At 46.4% G+C, this 18,678-nt stretch overlaps 1 protein-coding gene across 1 annotated transcript; it reads right to left on the bottom strand.

Moving 5' to 3' along the window:
• Positions 1-227: 227 nt before the first annotated feature.
• Positions 228-17,979, bottom strand: AQP3 (aquaporin 3 (Gill blood group)). The gene is made up of 6 exons (XM_074953880.1): positions 17,806-17,979; positions 7,326-7,452; positions 5,698-5,835; positions 3,989-4,107; positions 2,854-3,071; positions 228-2,134 (listed from the first exon to the last, which is right to left on the bottom strand). Exons 1-6 carry the CDS (start codon positions 17,911-17,913, stop codon positions 1,981-1,983), a joined length of 864 nt encoding a protein of 287 aa, XP_074809981.1. The 5' UTR covers positions 17,914-17,979; the 3' UTR covers positions 228-1,980.
• Positions 17,980-18,678: the final 699 nt, after the last annotated feature.

Here is an 18,678-nt window from a genome sequence, read left to right as displayed (position 1 = left end):
ACATGGAACAGACATCTCTTGACCTTGGATCTGCATATGCACCTAGAATAGGGTTAATCTCTTCCAAATTAGACTGAAATGAGCTGCAGTTCAAAGAAAGCTCTGTTTATTTCCTCTGCTATAACTGCTCCTCTGATATAAGCAAGAACATGATGCTCTTCATTTCTAAAGGGTGTTCAAAGCCAGCATGGGTTCATCTCATCCTGTGCTTTTCCTTGTCTTTCAGCGAACCTATGAACCAATTCCCAGTGCATTCTATGGGGCTGGCTTCTTGTTTTGTGTATTAACAAGATTAGGTGCATGATTTTACATCTGCAGTAGGTCCCTCCCATATCCCTGATCTTTGCATAACCTCACCTTAGCACTACAAACTACAATTCAGAAGGAAAGGAATACAACATGAAGGTAGCACTCAGCTACTGTGCCCAATAAAGTTAGATTTCCCTTTCCTTTTACAGATTCTCAAGAGATGGAAGGGGGTGAGAGAACTTGTATCAGGCATGTTATTGTCACTGATGACTTTCCAAGTGTCAGAGTTTACTTGAAATGGTTTAAAAATAAACTAAGTAAAACTGACACAGTCATTTTACAATCTCAATATTTACACACACAAAAAAGCATGAAAGAATACAAAGTTTTACTGACTGTAAATATGCACTGTATACGAGAAACATATTGAAAGGAATTCATGCACTAAAGGAACAGCTATCAAAGGGGTCTCTAATAATATGATGCCATGGGAATCAGAGATTGACAACATGCCATCACTGGTATCAAAGAAGGTCAAATAGAATGGCACAATGGGAACTAGAGATTCTCTGCCAAGATGGCATCATGGATATCAAAGACAACCAAATAACATGATGCCATGAGTACCGGAGCTACAACGTGGCACCATGGGAATTGAGATGCTCTTACAACATGGTGCCATGGGTATCAAAAATGCTCTAATAACATGGGAGTTGGAGTTTCTCTGCCAACATGATTGTACTTTGAAAATGCAATGACAGTATCGTAAAGCAGGTCAGTGAATAGACAGCTGCCTTATGTCACCCGTGAATTAACTCTTCCCTGTCCTGGCATTATGTACATAAAGCTAATGTGAAATTTACATGAACAAACACAGCCTTATCGAGAGTCAAGCACCATGTTTTCAATCAAACATGACTATAAGCTTCTCTAATGAGTAAGAATCACTAATGCATTCAGGAAGGCAGCTTTCCCAGGCAAGCTTCTGGTGGATTAGTGTTTTCCTAAATCTTGCCTTCAATGACACAGTGAACGCTGAGGATCAAATATCCATGTGAAGAGGGCTTGTAAACGTTTTGTCCTAGTACAAAATTAAAGTCAAGTGCATTGGTGCTTTCTCTCTATTGTGACATTTTATCTAGGCAAAGCCTGATTGATGTGGATCTTAATGCTATGCTATTAATGGCACGCACTACAGATTTAATGGGCTATCGTCATCCCTGGTGTAACACCATTGACTGCTGTGGCGTTACACCAGGAATGAATTCAACAGCAGACTGCAACCACCTGCTTCTCTTTTGCCTTTAGATATTTTCATTAATTGATCTCAAAGCCCTTTATAAAGGTGGGCGTGAGGAGGTCTCATCATCCCCACCCTGCCGATGGAGAAACAAGCTCAAAGAGGTGAAGTGATTTGCCCGAGGTCACGCAGTAAGCCAGCAGCAAAGCCTGATTAGAACTCAGGTTGCCTGAGTCAGGTCTGCGCTCTAACCACTTGACTGCCCTGCCAACCCCCCCTTTACCAGGATGAGACTATGTGGTGCCTTTGGCAAAGGCTCATGGGCAAATTTCTAAAGCAAACGCATCAGGGTGTACAAAGAAACTAGGACAGAATATCTCAAGAAGTGGAATCTCTTGTTGTTCTTGAATCTTTCTCCTTCTCCTTCTCTTCTTTGGTTCCTGCAGTCCTGCGAAAAGTGTCCATATCTGCCAGCCTCCTCAGACCCTTTCCTAATGCTTCACATCGGCCAACCTGACATTTTCCTGCTCAGTGGATGGAGGTGGCTTTTCATGGCATCCAATCATCAGCTGGTAAACCAGCACGCCAGCAACTGCCCCAAGGAAAGGGGCCATGACCGGGACCCACCACCAGTGCATGCCAATACTGAAAGACACAAGAAAATGAGAGATGAGGAATGAGTAACGGGACATCAACCAGAATAACCCAAATCCTGGGCATCTCAGAATATTTCCAATGATTTTCAATCAGACATAGGCTCCTAAGTGCCCGAGGCCCTTTTGAAAATGGGATGTAGGCACCTAAGTCATCTAGGTACTTTTGAAAATGTTCACCCCTGAGCTTGAATGACCCAGAGAATTGGGGCTCTCTCTGGCTTTGCTGTCACCCTATCAGAGAGCCGTGACTTCCTAAGAGCGAGCATGAATGCAGCCTTTTAAGAGAGCGGTCAGTGCTGTCCCACCCATGTCAGGAGGGCGAGGACTTTCCCCCGCCCCTGTTATTTCCCCATTGCTTCCATTTGGCAATAGCCATGAAAGTCTCCAAACGAGCTTATGTTCAGGGAACAGCCGCCCTTCCCACGCTTGCTCCCAGGCCTACTGCTTGATAGCAATGCCAGGGCATAAGCTCTGATCTCTGGAAAGGGCTCTACTTTGGCTGTTTCTCATTGCTCAGGAAATCTCCAGGGAGATTAATGCCTTTTAGGAATGTTAATGTGACCCAAAGGTGCCTCAAAATGCAGAGACTGCTTAGGTGTCCCTTTCTGACAGCCACTTCCAGAAGTGCTTGGGTGGTACTTTTTGGCCACCGTTTGCCTTGATCCCATCAGATCTGGGTAACCCGCGCTCCGTGAAGAAAACACTTACGAGAACACTTCCATGCCCCAGCCAGCAATGGAGGTGAAAAGACGAGGCCCAAAGTCCCTGGCTGGGTTGACGGCATATCCAGAGTTGAAGCCCATGGACGTCCCAATAACCAGGACCACAAAGCCAACAGTGAAAGCCTCTAGGCCCCGGGGGATAGGGTTGTTGTAGGGATCCACAATAGCCAAGACGCAAACAATCAAAGATGCTGTGCCAATGAACTAGCAGGAAAAGGAGGGAGAGAGACGTGGTTGAGGTTTGATCAGTCTTTTAACAAAGTCACCTAGCTACTGGGTGGAATACTGCATGTTTAGAACTTATCCTCTGGAGTGACGAACAGGGATAGTGAAGGATGTGATCCCAGTAAGAGCAGAGAACACCAAGGGAATACAAAGTCGGGAATTCTATGGCAAAGGGAACATGTCCAGAAAAGAACCCACCCTTAGCAATAGCCTCATGGAAACATTTGGAGCAGAGAACGTCTCTTTTTCAGTGAAGCAACTTAGGAGTAGAGAGCTGGATCTTTGAGTTCCCATGAGTCTAAGGACGCATTCTTAGCAGCATCAGTGGGCAAGACTGCACCGCAAGGAGAACATTAAATAGGACTCTAACAGCCTGCAGTGATACCAGCTCAGGCTAGGATCTCACAAGCTAAACAAGGCCAGTCAGGGTTGACACTTAGAAGGAGACCAAGGTACCACAGAGATCCATATTTATGATTCCCCCGTGTTACTATTCCTTCTGTAGGTATGTCCCAGCATGGTGTTTAGTGGCACTGTGTGTCGGAAGATGCCACTTTTCTGGAGAGAAATAAAACCAGGGTTCTGCCCCTTTGTGATCATTAAAGGTCCTAGGGCACTTTTTACTAGAGTAGGGGTCTTAGCCTTCGTGCCCTGGCCAAATTGTAGTCTGTTTCCATGTGCAGGCTGCACTGTGGCCACCAATACCATTAAACCCTCCTGTATCCAGGCACACTCCTGCACTCTGATCCTCATGCTGACCAGTGGATTATTGGGTCCCGACTGGTGAATATTACTGATCTAAATCCCAGGAAATGCAGCATTGTTCCTCCTGAAATTGAGTGAGAGGCCCAGGATTGTCCTGCAAGGTCTCTTACCAGCACCCCCAACTCTCTTACCTGGTCAAAGAATCCATTCACTACATCCAGATGCTCAGACGGGTATGTGGCAAAAATGCCAGCAGTTCCATTCCGTCCCACTACAAACAACTGGTTTTTGCCAAAAGCCCATATGGCATCTAGAATGGGAAACAGGGTTGGGTCAGTCATTCATCGCCTGATTGTTCAACAGCACAGCAGAATCCAGGGCAGAGGGTGTTATTTGGGAAGCCTAATTAGTCTTCTGGACTTAAAACCTATGAATATTACAATAGAGAATCACCATATTTGTCTATCATACACATTCCTGCAATACAGCCAACTGCCGCTCAGCTGTGGGCTACCGTGGGCCCTATGACTTCCTCAACGCCCTGTGTAGACTGCACAGGCTCAGCGTATAGTATGAATAATCACGTCCCATAATTCAGTAACACTTAACGTTGACCTCGGTCTTTCCTGTTCTCTGACCGTGACACTGGGTCATTTAGTCCCCTGAGGGCTGTAACAGGTTGCTCTCATTCCGGTTGTTGGGTTTGGTGTGAGGGTAGCTGGGTGGATGGTGTTGGTGGCCTGTGATATACAGGAGGTGCGATTGGATGATCTGGGGTCCCTTCTGGCCTTAAACTCTATGACTGTTACAGCAGTGGGCAATGCTTTCACCTGAGCCCCTCTCGATTTAGAGATGATAGTGAGCCGGAGTCTCTGCACAGGTATGCATGCGCAAGTCCCATTGACTTGAAGGGGAATTAAGTATGCGTATCTGAGGCCAAAGTCTGGCTCAAGGAGTTGTCACTGATCTTTAATAAAACTGATTATTTAATTAACAATTGATTATTGAGAATGTTTTACTAACTTAAACAACAGCAACTAGAGGTATAAAACCACTCTTGCACATCAGTTAGTAAGAGAGCCTAATAACCAACTGGTTCTGGCTGTACCACACAAGAGGGGCTTGTCTGCCGGGCAGCACGTTGCGGTCTATGGGGGTGTGAATTGTAGAGCACTCTATCGGGTCGCGCTCGAATCACCTCCTGTAGGCCCTGCTAGCGTGAGCTGAAAGGTACCTAGATTGCATTGATGTAGTCCCGTTTCAAACAGGACTACATTCACATGAACTAGGTGCCTTTTAGTTCATGCCAGCAAGGTCTACCTGGGGCAGTTAGAGGGCAACACGTTAGCACGCTCTACTATTCACACCCTTGTGGACCTCATCAGGCTGCCAGGTAGACAGGCCCTAACCAGCTCATTAAATCAGGAAAACTGGATCAAAAATGCTGATAGTTACTGATTGTTTGCACTTGGTTAGGTAATGGAGTTAACTGTTGCCTTGCTGTTAATCCTTATTTATTCTTTTCCTTGGCTGTGTAAAACAAGAGGAGTTAATTGTTATAGGCAGCATGTCACCCCAGGACTGCCAATCAGGAGACACAAAAACACCAGTCATGGGAGGGCTCTGAATAGAATTTCCTTGATGGGACAAAGCCAGCTGTCACAATGTTGTTGCTTGAGCACATATCGTTGTGCCCCAGGTGAAGACGTGACATGGGGCCCTGCGACTGATTTTGGGAGCTTTGAATGTGAGATCACCCTGAAAAAGCCCAGAGATACTAGGATGGCCATCAGCCCCACCACAGGAAAATGCTCCAATTTGGATAAGAAAGATAGTTTTTACAGCATAAGAGAACAGAGTGAGAGGGATGGCATAAAAGCCGAGTGGTTTGTTCACTTACCGAAGTACAAGCCAAAGACGATGCCCGCTCCTAGGAAAGCACCGAGGGTTTGTGCCAGGATGTAAATAGGCAGCTTAATCCACGGCTCCCGGGCCATGAGGCACAGAGCAAAAGTTACAGCAGGGTTCAAGTGGCCACCTGGGAAAGAGTTTCTCGTTAGTGCGTTCTGGGTGCAGGATCTGACTCCAGAATGCATGGAAAGGGACCAACACATTCGGAAAGACGCGCCTGTGAAAATCACAGCTGCTGGTGCACTCTGGGACTGCGTGTGTGACAATATCCTCCAGATCAAATTCACCCACCAGAACAGCAGCACGAGGCCCACACCCACTCTAACCCCCACTGAAACCCTTGAAGGAGGTGCAGCCGCTGAAAACCAGGCCAGATATGTGGCCCTGTTCAGTGGAAGATATGGGTTAATCCACATGCCCAGAGCTAGGCAATACCTGGTCTTTAGGGAAACACACTGGCTAAAGCCCTTGAGGATGTATTGCAGGGAATGGGATTGGAGAAAGGTTTAGATGCTCTAATAGGCCTTTCTCCATCTCTAATTTCTATGACCCAGTGAAGCTCTCAGCAAGAATGAGTTGCTCTCTCTAAATTTATCTATCTATCTATGCCATTGACTTCCAACGGTGATAGTCGTGTCCACTCACATTGGTTCTCCTGTGCCAGAAGCTGGCATTCCACAATGGGGTGGGTGGACAGTTGCAAAGAGCAAGAACTATTGAGAAACAAATGACCAACAAAGGGTTCTATTCTCTCCTCAGTGTGGGTTCGTCGGTTGCATGCACACAGAGAGGAAACTATGTTATTAACTATGAATAGGGCCCTACCAAATTCAAGGCCACGAAAAATGCGTCACGGACCGTGAAATCTGGTCTTTTGTGTGCTTTTACCCTATACTATACAGATTTAAAGGGGGAGACCAGCGTTTCTCAGATTGAGGGTCCTGCCCAAAAGGGAGTTGCGGGGGGGGTCACAAGGTTATTTTAGGGGGGTTGCAGTATTGCCATCCTTACTTCTGGGCTGCCTTCAAAGCTGGGTGGCTGGAGAGCGGTGGCTGTTGGCCGGGGGCCCAGCTCTGAAGGCAGTGACCCGCCAGCAGAAGTGCAGAAGTAAGGGTGGCAATATCATACCATGCCACCATTACTTCTGCACTGCTGCCTTCAGAGCTGGGTGGCCAGAGAGTGGTGGCTGCTGACGGAGGGCCCAGCTCTGCCAGCAGCAGTGCAGTAGTAAAGGTGACAATACCATACCAGGCCATCCTTACTTCTGCGCTGCTGCTGGCAACAGCGCTGCCTTCAGAGCTGGGCTCCCGGCCAGCAGCCATATCGCAACCCCTCCTACAATAACCTTGCGATTCCTCCACAACTCCTTTTTGGGTCATGACCCCTACAATTACAACACCGTGAAATTTCAGATTTAAATAGCTGAAATCATGAAATTTTATGATTTTCAAAATCTTATGCCCGTGAAATTTACTAAATTAGACCGTGAATATGGTAGGGCCCTAACTATGAAGCACTGCTCTTTGACCTTTTAATCCCCAACTGCGCATGGCTAGGAGCTTAGAGCAAGAGGGAGCCCTAGGTTTGCAGCAAAGCCGTGAAATGGAAGCCACATACCTGACACTTGCCCTGCTATCAGAATTCCAAGTGTAACAGCAAAGCCGAAGGCCAAGTTCACAGTCAAGAAGCCCCCGTGGGTTCCTCTACTGAGCACGACCTGAGCGACTGAGCCACAGCCAAACAACTGAAAGAAGAAAAGAACTGATTAAAACTGGCCCAGTGGGTTTTCCTTCAGGAGCAAGAAACTGGCCAAGGACTCCTGAGTGCTTTCCACTTGAGTTCTCCAACCCAAGTCCATGACCAACTCCACTATCCGCACTTGTGCTGTAGTACAAAATGGGAAAGGCTGCAGGGAAACTTGCTGGCTTGGATGGAAAATGCCAGGGAGGAGGGTCATGAATTTGCCAGGGACTTGACCACCCCCATCTTCTGAAGCCTACAAAATATTCTCCCTTCTGGTCTTCAAGATCCTCCAAGGGCTTACCAGTCAGGGGGGAGGCATAGCTCAGTGGTTTAAGCATTAGCCTGCTAAACCCAGGGTTGTGAGTTCAATCCTTGAGGGGGCCATTTAGGGATCTGGGCCAAAAATTGGAGATTGGTCCTGCTTTGAGCAGGGGATTGGATTAGATTAGATTAGATTAGATTAGATTAGATGACCTCTTGAGGTCCTTTCCAACCCTGATATTCTATGATTCCAAACGCCTCTAGCCAATTCCCTGGTCTCTTAAAACACCAGACTCTTTTGTTTCTCCACAGTGGCTGGTACATCCTTCCTCACAGCTGCTTCCACCAACTCCCTTTCCTGATTATCAGCACCTAGCTGATTCCTTAACCCTTTCCAAAGCCTCCCACTCCAAGACCCATCTCTCCGCTTGGCCTCCTACTTATCCAAACTCTCCCTTTAATAAAGCCATCAAAATCTTCCCCCAGAGACCTCCAACTTTCAACCATTCTGCCCTGCATCTCTCTTTTCTCCCTCGCCTACCACACCTAGGGACACTATATGATGCATTTAAACCTACTGTCCTTCTTTATATGGAACTGAAATCATTGGAAGTTTGGGGTCTGGACTGCAAACGGGATCAGTTCATAGTTTGCTGGCATTTGCAAAGATGACTATACATGGCTGGAAAACATTGTAAGGACAATACTCTTGATATAAGGAGGTCCCAGCAGCAGGGCAGCTGTCAGCAAGGCAAAGCTTGGATGGTATAAGAGCACTGTCTGCCATCAGCTGGTGCTAGGATTTACACAGCAGCTCAAACACTAGATTACAGCTGCAAACCTGCTTAGGGGTCTTCATGCTACACAGAACACAAACCTGCCTCAGGCAACCACAGACATCAAATGCTTCAGTCCAGGCACCTCGTAAATTACACCTTGTCTCTGGCATTGTGAGAGGCGGTTTGCCTCACCTCTTCCTTCTGAGGGCTGGGGACTGGAAAGTATTTGCTGCAGGGGCGGTTATTGGCAAAGGGTGATAAGCGCTGTTTGCTTGCAGTGAAGGGAGGAAGCGAGCTGCAGCCCAAGGATGTTTGCTCAGGACAATCCTGCATTTCCGGCCCATGTGCAAGAGCTAAACGGCTCTCTCAGCTCTCTCGTTCTCTTTGTCCCACTCCACTTCGCTAGCAATCCAGCCCATTTCAGACTAGCACTGGTGTCTGAATCAGAGCAAGTGGGGGCCCCTCCCCACCTCTTCCACCTGCAGTCCCCCCATCCAGCACTCCTGCTGGGGAGCGGGCTTGGGGAGCAGGGGGCTTCCCCCACTCCCCGGCAGGAGCTCCAGATGGGCGGCTGAGTGGGTCGGGGCGCGGGGATGCCCATCTTTCCAGGGCCCTCCAATTGGCTGGGACCCCTGGGCACAGGCCCCCATTGGCCTAGTGGCTAATCCACCACTGAGAAAATCTGGCCCTAGGAGCACAGAAGAGAGGCAGGCAGGCTGGCATTTAGGGCCAAATTCTGCTTTTGATATGCATGTCTGCATTTTTATTGAGCCCCAGTAAACCAAGCCAAATCTTGATCCCAGTGGCTTCCACAAGACACACTCACACCATACACACACCTTTCTATCAGTTGCATTTGGCCCTAGGAATCAGTTCAAATTGCATTCACCATGGCTGCTCCAGCAAATGATTTGTTGTTACGCAGTTTACTATGGGTATGGCTACACAGCCGCTAGACACTCGGGCTCACTGTCTAGATGTCTGGGCTCGGGCTGGAGTCTGAGCTCTGAGACCCTGCAGAGTGGGAGGGTCCCACAGGATAAGTCCCACAGTTTGTTTTTGTTTTTTGTTTTTTGTTTTTTTTTGGGGCGGGGGAGGGGGCTGTAACCATATTCCAGCCACCAAAACTGTGGGATCAGATCATTGGCTGGTGTAAATCAGAGGAGCTCCTTGTGGCCAATGGCCAGGTGAGGTCTGACCCCCCAAATATCCAAGTGTGGTTCTTCTAGGCACACTATTGGTCATAACACAGAGAGGTACCAAGCAATGAAGTAATTTAGAGAGAGAATAAATCACTATTGCCGGCATTCTGATAATTATGTTGTGTGTGTGTCTGTATATATACACACAGAGAGATGGCCGTTATTATCGCTATGTATGTGCCAATACGTATACACAGTCAAATTCTGCTCCTAAACCCCCATAGTCGATCCTCTTATGTTCAGGTTCTTATACTAAACTCATCAGGATGGCACTGACTTGGAAACTGACATCAACAGGACATGTGCCAGCGCACATATTGTAATTGTGATCTTCCAGGCTGATCAGAGGACAGAAGTTTGCCTGTGTCTTACACTACCTCCTCCGGCAGATTTCAGTGTCACCTACATTTCCCAACCCCTGAAAGTTCTTTTCTCACAATCCTCCTTTCACAAGACATGATGCTAAACAACACCTGAACATTGTGCAGCATTGCCAGTTCTCATGCTTTTATTGCACATCTCCCAATATTTGGTGCTTTTCTTGAGTCTCCAACTCCTGGAGTCATGTGATTATATGTGAATCTCAGCTGTTTTTTAAAGTAAGTTTCTAGCCCTCCTGGTTGCAGAGAAAAGTGTGAAAACATGAGCCAAGTGAAACCTAAAGGCTCAGAAAGCAGAAGGCCAATCAAAAGAACTCAGCATGTATCATTTTCAGAAAATCTCTCATGATTCTAATCCTGCTTTATGATTTCTGAACACCTGGGATTTTATTCTTAACGAGACAGAGAGTAAAATGCAAAACGTAAATGAACTTAAATGTCTCGATTTTCACCCTGGCCAGGCTAAATGGCTTTCCGTGGGCCATTTAAATGATGCCCTAGTTGTTTTGTAATAGATCCACATTGAGTAGGTTCTAAATGCAATTCACTAGGGCCATGGTGAGATGTTTTCCATAGGAACCTGCTGCTAGGGATGAGGTGTGTGAAATATGGAGAAGTTGAACCCCTGCTCTGTTGACTTTAACTAGCTATTCAAGCTCCAGCATTTTCGTGTTACCAATAAAATGTCACACACGCCATAGAAATAAAAAGCTACAGTATCAAGGTTTGCATCACGCACTCTCGCATGATCTGCTATTGTATTTCATGTCCCTTATGCTCCGCTGGACGATTTAAATGATTATTTTATTAGTATTAATAAAATGTACTAAACCACTTCACTGTGAAGTATTAACATTACTCCCACGTGTATTTATTAAGTTAAATCTATGCATTTGAAAGATCAGGCATCAGCTGAAGTATTGTGTCCAATTCTCGGCACCGCACCTTCGGAAAGTCGTGGACAAATTGGAGAGCATCCAGAGGAGAGCAACAAAAAACAGCCAAAAGTTTAGAAAACCTGGTCTATCAGGAAAGGTTAAAACAACTGGACATGTTTAGTCTTGAGAAAATATGGGGGGGACCTGATAGTCTTCAAATTTATTAAGGGCAGTTATAAAGAGGACAGTGATCAATCGTTCTCTGTGTCCACTGAAGGTAGGACAAGAAGTAGTGGGCTTAATCTGCAGCAAGGAAGAGTTAGGTTGGATATTAGGAAAAACCTGATAATAGAATATCAGGGTTGGAAGGGACCTCAGGAGGTCATCTAGTCCAACCCCCTGCTCAAAGCAGGACCAATCTCCAATTTTTGCCCTAGATCCCTAAATGGCCTCCTCAAGGATTGAACTCACAACCCTGGGTTTAGGAGGCTAATGCTCAAACCACTGATCTAGCCCTGTTTATAAGAACAGATTGGACAAACACCTGCCAGTATCAGGGATGAACTAGGTTTACTTTGTCCTGCCACAGCGCAGGGGGCTGGACTTGTAGAAGGTCCCTTCCAGCCCGACATTTCTATGATTCTATGTCCGTGTCTATCTAGGCATGGAGAGACTGATTCCACACCTGCTGAAGTCAATGGGAATCTCTCCGCACTGATTTCAAAGGGCTTTGGATTAGGCCCTGATAGGGCACTCATCAGGGCCCCATCTGAGCACCAAAGGCAGTGTAATGCAGCAGATGTATCCCTAGGAGGATCCAAAGCAGCAGCTGCCCAGATATTCAGCTCAAATACTGCCCAGTCCTACAGAGTACTGTCCACACCAGTGCAGGTCGGTGTAACTTTCATCGCTAGTGGTGGTGGCTTTTTCACACCCCTGAGCAACATACTTTATATGAACATACGTGGTAATGTAGACCTGCCCTGAGATTAAAAAAACCCACACCTTTCTTAGCAGAGAAGACAAGACCTGAGATTGGAAAGGTCCAGAGCTGACTAAGGAAGGTAGTACAAGACTTTGGCAGGAAACAGAAATGGGTAAACAATACTGGAGAGATTACATAAACTATGGGTTTATAAACAGCTCTGGAGAAGAGTGACTCTGTTTGCACACTCAAGAAGGGATAGTCACCAGCATTCTTGTACACAACGGCTCTCTGAATAACTTTTTGTTGCCTAGTGGCTGCTCTTTGCACCTTCAAAGGAGCTACACAAAAGACCTGAATGTATTTGCTCTTAAATTTACATGGCCCTGATCCCTGGATTAATCTGGGAATGCTTTGTAACATTGGCACAACCTGACCCAGCAGGAATGTTATCGTCTGAGTAACAACTTTTCTCTTCTGCAGGCAAATAGAGCAGGGATTAGGCAATGAACCTTGTGTAAATCTAGCCTAATTGCACCAATGAATCGGAAGGAGATTCAGATCGGGTTGCAGCCTGAATAAGGCTGTTGAAAACTCTTGAGCTTTGATAACAGTTTGAATGAGGAAGATATTAAGCAGCTCCCTGCAGCACTTGAGAGTTAAACTCCTACTCACAATGAGAGTTAAAGCTGGAGCCCAAATGAGGGACTCTCTCTCCAAATGGGTGAGGCTGGGTGGGTCTGGGGCCCTCATCCTGCAGCTGGCTCCAACGCCCTGTTCACCCTCTTCTTTTGCAAAGCCGCAGCTTGATCGAAAGCCCACTGAAGTCAAAGCAAAGCCTCCCTGTGAGTCAGAGGGGTGGTTCTGGTGCAGCTGGGGGCAGAATCTGGCTCCTCGGAGTTTTGGGAGTGGACAAGGGAGAGTCAGTAACAAGAAGGTTTGTAATGGATCTTTCCGCATAAGAGTTGGAATTCACGCCCTGTGCAGAGGCGCAGCCCAAGGCTTATGCACCACTTAAGAACTCAAGAGATAAGAGGGCTTAAGTGGTACATGGATCTTGCACAGGGAAAAGTCTGTTAAGACAGAATGTATCGGCTCCTTTTTCCCACTAAAGCAAGTTCAGCCATTCCCCACTGATTTGTGGTAGAAAGGCGAATGCACAGGACAAGGGGTCAGGAGCTGGAGTGCCATTTCTACCTCTGCCACAGACTTCCTGTGATGTCTTGGTCAAGTCATTTAAGGCCTTATCCTGCAGCAAGGAAGGAAGACACTGAATACTGTGGGCACAGGATCAGGCTGTTAATTTGTGCCTCATTTCTCCTATCTGTAAAATGGGGAAATCACACTCCACTACTTCACTGGGGTGGGGGTAGCCTGGTTAGTGCTTGTGAAATGCTTTGAGAGCCTCAAATGGAAGGCACTAGAAGGAAGGTGGTGTTATTGCCATTTCATTAAATGACTTCCTTGTCCACAAGACACGCCCACTACAACCAGTTTTTCGGCACTGTGCTATTATGACCTGCATGTGACATTTTTGCTGGTGCTCAAATTTGATTGAATTTACACTTAACTTTTTAAAACTCTAGCAAAATATTAACATAATGCAAGGGCCATGCTTAGCAAGACTGAAAGCAAACCAGACTTTCCAAGTCCTATATAAAGCAAATATGGTGTAGCAAACTGCCTAGTATGTTTGAGTACTGCTGCCCTCTACTGGATGGAATCAGAACAGCTTAACTATGTTTCATAGGCCCTATACTGCTAATAACTGAAGAAGATTCTCCTTTACTTTTATTCCTACAATTACACTATGAAATTTAGGTTTCCATGGCATATGGCATAGTTACAACCATGAAGTTCCAATTTGTAACAGTAAAGGCTTTCATCAGACCAGTCCTGTTTGAAGAATGACCAAGGGAGTTGGATTCAGAACTGCTCTTTGTTTCTTCCTTGTGTCTAAACAACAGTGAAAACCAGCTAATCCACCAGGCAAAGTCCGTCAGAGAGCCAAACTATTATACCGGCCAGATATGAAGGATACAGAGTCTGACCTTTTCGCTAGCTCCGGTATTTAAAACAAAGGAGGTCTGTAGCAATGTAACAGTTGCAACCCTTTTATTTTAAGCAGGGTGCAAAAAGCTGGGCTGATGGAATTTTTTTTTAATTGGCTGCTACAGTAATAATACAAACAACAGACCACGTGTGAAATTCGTTTGATATTTGCATTGCTTAGCTATTGCCAGTAGGTGGCAATAGGCAATAGGCAGTAGGTGGCACGTTGGAGCGGGCAAGAAGGTACAGCCTCAAGGAAGTGAGTTTACAGGAAAAAAAGATTTCCTTGGCTTCTTTTGCTGCACGATTTCCCTGATTATATATGAAGAAGGAACATTTTTTCACACGCTCCCCTAACAGTATTTTTGTACTATGCACAAAGACATTTGTTGCAGGGTAAGTTGCCTCTCTTAGCGCTGTGATCTCTGTGCCAGCAAAAGGCGAGAGATCTGTTGGGAAGAAACTGGGCTCACGCCCATTGCCTTTGGGTGTCACAAATCTTCCCATTACAAAGCGCAGGTCTAATGTTAAGTGCGCAGACCTACTCCTGTTGAAGTCAATGGAAGTTTGACCTCAGTGAGAGCAGGAGCAAACCTTAAGCCTACCCTCCCTATTAACCTTAATGTATCCTAAACCTGGAGAGATGGGGACAAATTCAGCCAACTCTGAGCCTGATCCTACATCCCTTACAGAGCCAAAACCTCCGCCGATGTTAATGGGTGCAAACAGAAGCTAGGATTGGGCTCTGTGCGAGCTTAAAAATGACCCTATCAAAATAAACATATTTCACTTACACATGATAACATGCACCACTCCACATGCCAGCCAAGTGAGAGTCAGCCTTCTGGGACTCCCATGAGGGCAGCGGAGCTAGCCAGGGTGTGCTCCCACCAGACAGTATTGTTCCTCCAGTGGAGACTGCCAGACTCAGAAACAGGGTCTGAGTGATGGGGCTGGGAAGGACCAGAGGCAGATACATGTGATCCATTCCTATCCCAGGATTAACCAACCCTACCTGCTACCAGGCTTACATGGAAAGGAAAACATGGGCTAATGTTCTCAGAGACTCTGACGTCGAGCCCTTTTTGTTCCAGTCAGACCCCAGAACAAGGGATGATCTGGGATTGACAGCAAACTGAAAAAAGCAAGAAGGAAATCATCAGCCTTTCGAAATGGCCCTTTCCTGCCTCTTCTCTGACAGCCAGAGATCCCACTGCGTTAAGTACAGCCTCTAAATACACTTAACACCGTGAGGGGAGACTGAGGCAGTGAACAGCTTGGGGTGTGGAGTGGAGCAGCCTCCCTGCACTGAATCTCTTTGGAAGGTGCTCCTGGCTCCTAACCCCAGATTGCAATGCAATCCATGACGTGTGTGACGCCCAGCCCCACCCCCCACTGGGTCTTCAGCAGATGTATTTCCAAGAGGAGTTATAAGAAAAAGTTTTTGTCATTTCTACAAACTCTGTAAGCATGAGTTCAGAGTCTGCAAGCCTGACTCTAAATCCTGCCTTTTCTTTGCTAACCCTTTCTGAAAGCTCTGTCCAAAGCACTGACCCATGAATGCCTTGCCTCCTCTGCTCATTAGGGCTAGTAAAACACAACAGGTGATGTGCCTCGGGTTGTTCCCTTTGCCACTTTCACCATCTTTTGCCTAAAGCCCCTAGAAGAACACGTGGATTTTCCTGGAGTTGTACAGGAGGGGCCTGATCCAAATCCAAGACCCCCCGCCTCCCAAATGCCAGGGGATTTTGGATCAGGCTCTGAGCAGCTGGAATTAGCTTGATTTTCTTTCCCTGCCAAATAGCACAGGCGATTCAGAGACAAAAACTGCACAAGCATTCAGTCAGCTCCTGGCCATCCTTATTCTGGATGGGATGATTTAATTGGGGATCGGTCCTGCTTTGAGCAGGGGGTTGGACTAGATGACCTCCTGAGGTCCCTTCCAACCCTGATATTCTATGATTCTATGATTCCAAATAACCCTTTCAAAGCAAAGCATGGCCACTTGGTTGCAAGTAGCTCTTGCGAAAGCTGGTCTTTCCACAGATAAAAAAAATTATGCTATGGGAAACATAGCGTCCCCATGAGAGATGGTGACATTTTACTGTTTCTCTTGAGCAGCGAGATATACAGAAGATACAGCAGGCTCTCTGCCCCCGTTGCTTTTTAAAACACAAGAGGCTGTGTCTTTCCATTTACGGGAGGTGGCTAGAGCTCCATAGAGCTTTTCAAAGTTGCCACCACCCTTCGCTAGCCCAGCTGCTGAATAATTTCCAAAACCATTCGGATCTCAACTGATGTAAACCCACAGTAGCTCAGCTGAAGTTGATGGAATTGCTGGGGATTTACACCTTGGTAAATGAGATTAGAATCTGATCACCTGTCGTCAAAGTGATGCACAAACATTAACTGGCCAGTACTGGAATATCAGCAAATTAGACAAATTACACCTGTCCGCAGTGTCATCTATAGACCTTCCTACCATGTGCGGAAGGGCCAACATTTTCAAAGTTGGATGCCCAGAGCAAGACACCTATATCCATATTGAGTCACTTAAACCCTTGTCCTGATTTTCAGAGATGCTGAGTATTAGCGACTACTATTGAATTAGGCCTGGTCCACACTTAGAAATTAGATCTACCTAGCTACGTGGTTCAAGGCTGTGAAAAATTTCTCGCCCTAAGCACAGTAGTTAGGTCGACTTAACCCTGCAGTTGCAACTAGGTCGATGGAAGAATTATTCTGCCAACCTAGGTACTGCCCCTCAGACAGGTGAATTAACCACATCACGCCGTTGTGGTAGGAGCATCTACACTACGGAGGCATAGCTGGAGCACTGTAGCCAGAGCACTGTAACCATGCCGCTGTGGTGTAGACATACCCTTAGATTGCAGTGGTGGAGCTCAGCTCTCATCCCTGTATCAGGTCACTTATTGATTTAAATGCCCAGATATAGACACAGGTTCCCAACTTTAGGCACTCAGGTTTGAACCCTTTCACCAAGCCACCTATTGTCTTTGGGGTCTAAGCACTGAATCTTTTGTGTCTGTTTACCATTGAAACATATGATGGGGGACAGACAGCTCCCCGATCCTAGACATGTGGCAAGCAGAAGGAGGCATTCAGCCAGCCTGTAAGACCGGGTTAGTATTTTGCAGTGAGCCTCAAAACAGCCCTGCTATTCCCCTCTCACTTGATCCCAGGACAGGCTGTTGAGAACTGTTATTAACACTTTCAACACCAGCACATGTTTAAAATGATGCTTTAAGAAAAACAATCCAAGAAGAGGAACTTTCCCCTTCATGCATCTTCTCCCCTTTAGATGGTTCTTTAAAGGTTCTTTAAAGTTCAGACAGTTTCAGGGTCAGGGAAATACATAGAGGTGTGCGAGCAATTTCCTTCCAGGAGACGCCTTGTAGTAATACACTTGCTGTTTACACATGTGCCTCCTTATTGGATCTACTCTGCTGCTCATACATACCAAAGGTGAAATCTTTCAATACGTCAAAAGATTCATACATCACATCGAATTGGAAGCGACTCTAAAACTGATTGGTTACCAACTTTCATACATTATTTCACACAGAACATCATGGTTTTACTACTCTAGACCCCAAGAGTCCTCTCTGGTCAGTTTCATCACTGGTGTAAATTCCAGGGATGAATGTGGCTCCTTTGTCATATCACTTTAGCTTTGCATCCAAATTACTGCAATTAAACAGTATCCAGCAATCTTAGCCAGGTTCGTGAAATATTAACCTGGTCCTGAATAAACCATGTACGATATAGTATGTTAACATTTTATTGCAACTATGCCTTAATAAAAAGGTTTCCAAAAAACCACAGCCGTATCCTAAGTAGTAAAAGGCAGACTTACCACCAGAATCAGGGTCCCCAGGCACTCAGCCAGTGCTTGCCTCATTAGTTTGTTTCTGATCCTCAGCATCTCTCCAATTCTAGCAAGAACTTCCTTTTGCCTCCCCATGGTGGCTGAGATTTCCTTCTAGCCCTGCTTTGGCTCAGAGGTGGCTGGCTGGCTTTCAGCTCTTCAGCCTGGTGTGTGTAACTTTGATCCTTGCAGCCCTGTGTTTGCTTATAAATAAGTTGAGATATCCCTGAAACACCGCCCCTAAGTAACCCCACCCCTCCCACCCTCTCTTTCACTGCACCTTTTTGTTCTCAGCATGGGACTGAGGGGGTGGTTTGCTTGGGGTTTTTTTATTATTATTATTACTCATATAGGCAGGCTGCAGACATACGAGTGTCAGGAGCTCTGTAAGGAGACTGAAGGGGGGGGGGGGGAGAACAGTGCAGAGACCTCCACATCCTGATTGCATTATTTCTGTGCCCTTCTAACAGCACATACAGCTGAATCTGCCCCACTCTCAATTCAGATGAGCCAAGAAGTCCCGCCTATACAAACACCGCAGCTGAACTTGCATGTGCAGAGTCAACTCTTGACAATACCATGAATTCTGATTTCCCCCCCTACCAGAGCTGACTGTAGGCTGTCAGCTTCTTGGTGACTTACACTCCTATGCAGTATGGGGGACCGTTAGTCGCTCTGGCAATAAAATCATGGGAAACGAGGCCTTGATTCTCCACTCCCTTAATCCACTTTTAGGCCAGTGATCTCAGTACCTCACACCAGCATCAAACTGGTGTCATGGAGTGAGAATTGGGTCCAGAAACGGTCCTAACTCGAAACCCTAGCTGTAAACTCCAGATCTGGATGCAGAGCCAAACTTGT

Source organism: Natator depressus, chromosome 5 (genome assembly GCF_965152275.1).
Source record: "Natator depressus isolate rNatDep1 chromosome 5, rNatDep2.hap1, whole genome shotgun sequence".
Taxonomy (NCBI): Eukaryota; Metazoa; Chordata; order Testudines; family Cheloniidae; genus Natator; species Natator depressus.
Note: the sequence above shows the minus strand (reverse complement) of the source record. Positions and strands in the feature narration are given on the sequence as shown.

Coding starts and splice junctions, on each gene's coding strand:
- AQP3 (XM_074953880.1), bottom strand. CDS start 17,913: ATGGGGAGGCAAAAGGAAGTTCTTGCTAGAATTGGAGAGATGCTGAGG. Junction 4,108..5,697: donor CGTCTTTGGCTTGTACTTCG/GTAAGTGAACAA, acceptor TTCCCATTCTAG/ATGCCATATGGGCTTTTGGC. Junction 2,135..2,853: donor TGGGGCATGGAAGTGTTCTC/GTAAGTGTTTTC, acceptor TGTGTCTTTCAG/TATTGGCATGCACTGGTGGT.